Source organism: Gavialis gangeticus, unplaced genomic scaffold (genome assembly GCF_001723915.1).
Source record: "Gavialis gangeticus isolate Ggan-Ray unplaced genomic scaffold, GavGan_comp1, whole genome shotgun sequence".
NCBI lineage: Eukaryota > Metazoa > Chordata > Crocodylia > Gavialidae > Gavialis > Gavialis gangeticus.
The window spans coordinates 128,380,065-128,381,569 of NW_017729024.1; the positions used below are offsets into that span (position 1 = coordinate 128,380,065).

Sequence of the window (1,505 nt, forward strand, 5' to 3'; positions counted from 1 at the left end):
GTGCGGCGGAGGTAGCGGGACAACAGGGCCGCCCACGCTGGGGCCCGACATTGAGTGTAACGTGTGCAACACCCCCTCCCCCTCCTTACCTGCGCCCCGCCGAGCGCCGGCTCTGCCGAACTCCTTGATAGTTTCAAACGGTCGGGGCATGACATAAAAACCTCCCCGATTGGCTCGGAATATTTTTTTTTGCAAAGCGCCCGATAATTGGACAACCCCTTTGCGTCGCAGCCAATCGAGGAGCGGTCGATGAGCTCGGGAAGGCGGGGCTTGCTCTTTTTTTTTAAATCCCAATCCAAGCTCAGCTGCAGCGGCGGCCGCTCACCAAGTTGTTACCTGTGCCGTTCTCTGATAGGCTCCGTGTCACTATGGGCGCTCTAGCGCTTTCGCGCGCTGATTGGTCAGGGAAGTTACCGGGCCTGGAAGGCGGGTGGTGCTGGGCGGGGACAGAGTCAGTTAGCTTGGGGTGGTCACGTGGAGCGGTGTGAGTGCCTCCTTGAGGGTGGTGGGTGCTACTGGGGCCTTCCCCGGAGAGTGCTGTCAAGCCTTAAATACGAAATTATTGTATATTGGAAACTCAACATTATCCGATTTGCTGCAAAGCTGTTGTACACTGAAAAATGTACGTCTTCTTATTTACTTTATATTGCTCGCTGTAATGTCCAGTGAGTGAGAACTAGGTCATCAAAGTTGAAGCATTTCTGTAATTATCCTACGTTTTGAACACTTTTACTATTATTGATCATGCATTGTATAAGGGTTGAAATTATTATACAAATATGATAATTGTGCACATGGCAACACTGCCCCCAGGCTGTGTGAAACACGTGCTGACAGTGCCACATGCACTGGCTTCCCCCCCCAGCTTGGCTTCAGGGCAGCAAAGGGCTGGAGTTGCAGGGCCTGGGGCCAGGAGCCTGCCTGGAGCTTTGCCCAAGTTGCCCATTCCACTTTACACTGATGTAGCCTAATGACAAGAAGATGCAGATACAGATGCTGACCCACTGACATGAAAATTTTCAAGCTATGAGAGAGAACCTGGCTGAAAACGTTTTTGCCTTGACTTCTAAACACAGCAACTTTGTGTAGCACCATGTCTTCTGGAATTGAAGACACTTTGTTCTGGTGTTAGCAACCAGAAATTCAATATTAAAAAAAGCCCAAAATAACTACGCTGTAAGTAAACTTTTAATACTGTGAAGAGTTCAATGGGAAGGGTGTGGGTTTGGTAGGATTCCCTTCCTATTTAGAACAAGAGATTTGAGATGTGGTTAGTGGATCAAGATGTGAAAATAAGGCATCCTTCAAGATGGTCTGACTTACTGTCTGCAACCTAATAGGATATGAGGGGTGTGATGACATGGGTGAGGTTGACAACCCAGAGGTCGCATATTTGAGGCCATGACAGAAGTGCTTACAGCCCTGTCAGATTCCAGCGTGTCTGCAAATTCTGCTAAATATCTTGTCACAACAATGACATGAGAAGGAAGCACTTACCCCCTCCT

General features: G+C 48.8%; 1 protein-coding gene across 3 annotated transcripts in view; it reads right to left on the minus strand.

The window, feature by feature from the left end:
* Positions 1 to 197, minus strand: part of POC5 (POC5 centriolar protein) — a 60,264-nt gene extending 60,067 nt beyond the window's left edge. For 2 of the 3 annotated variants that reach the window (XM_019517710.1, XM_019517708.1), the window contains exon 1: positions 90 to 197. In XM_019517710.1, the coding sequence (XP_019373255.1) occupies positions 90 to 150 (61 nt within the window). In that variant the 5' untranslated portion in view covers positions 151 to 197. The remainder of the gene's footprint in view (positions 1 to 89) is intronic. The other variant, XM_019517709.1, reaches the window with a different exon arrangement.
* Positions 198 to 1,505: the final 1,308 nt, after the last annotated feature.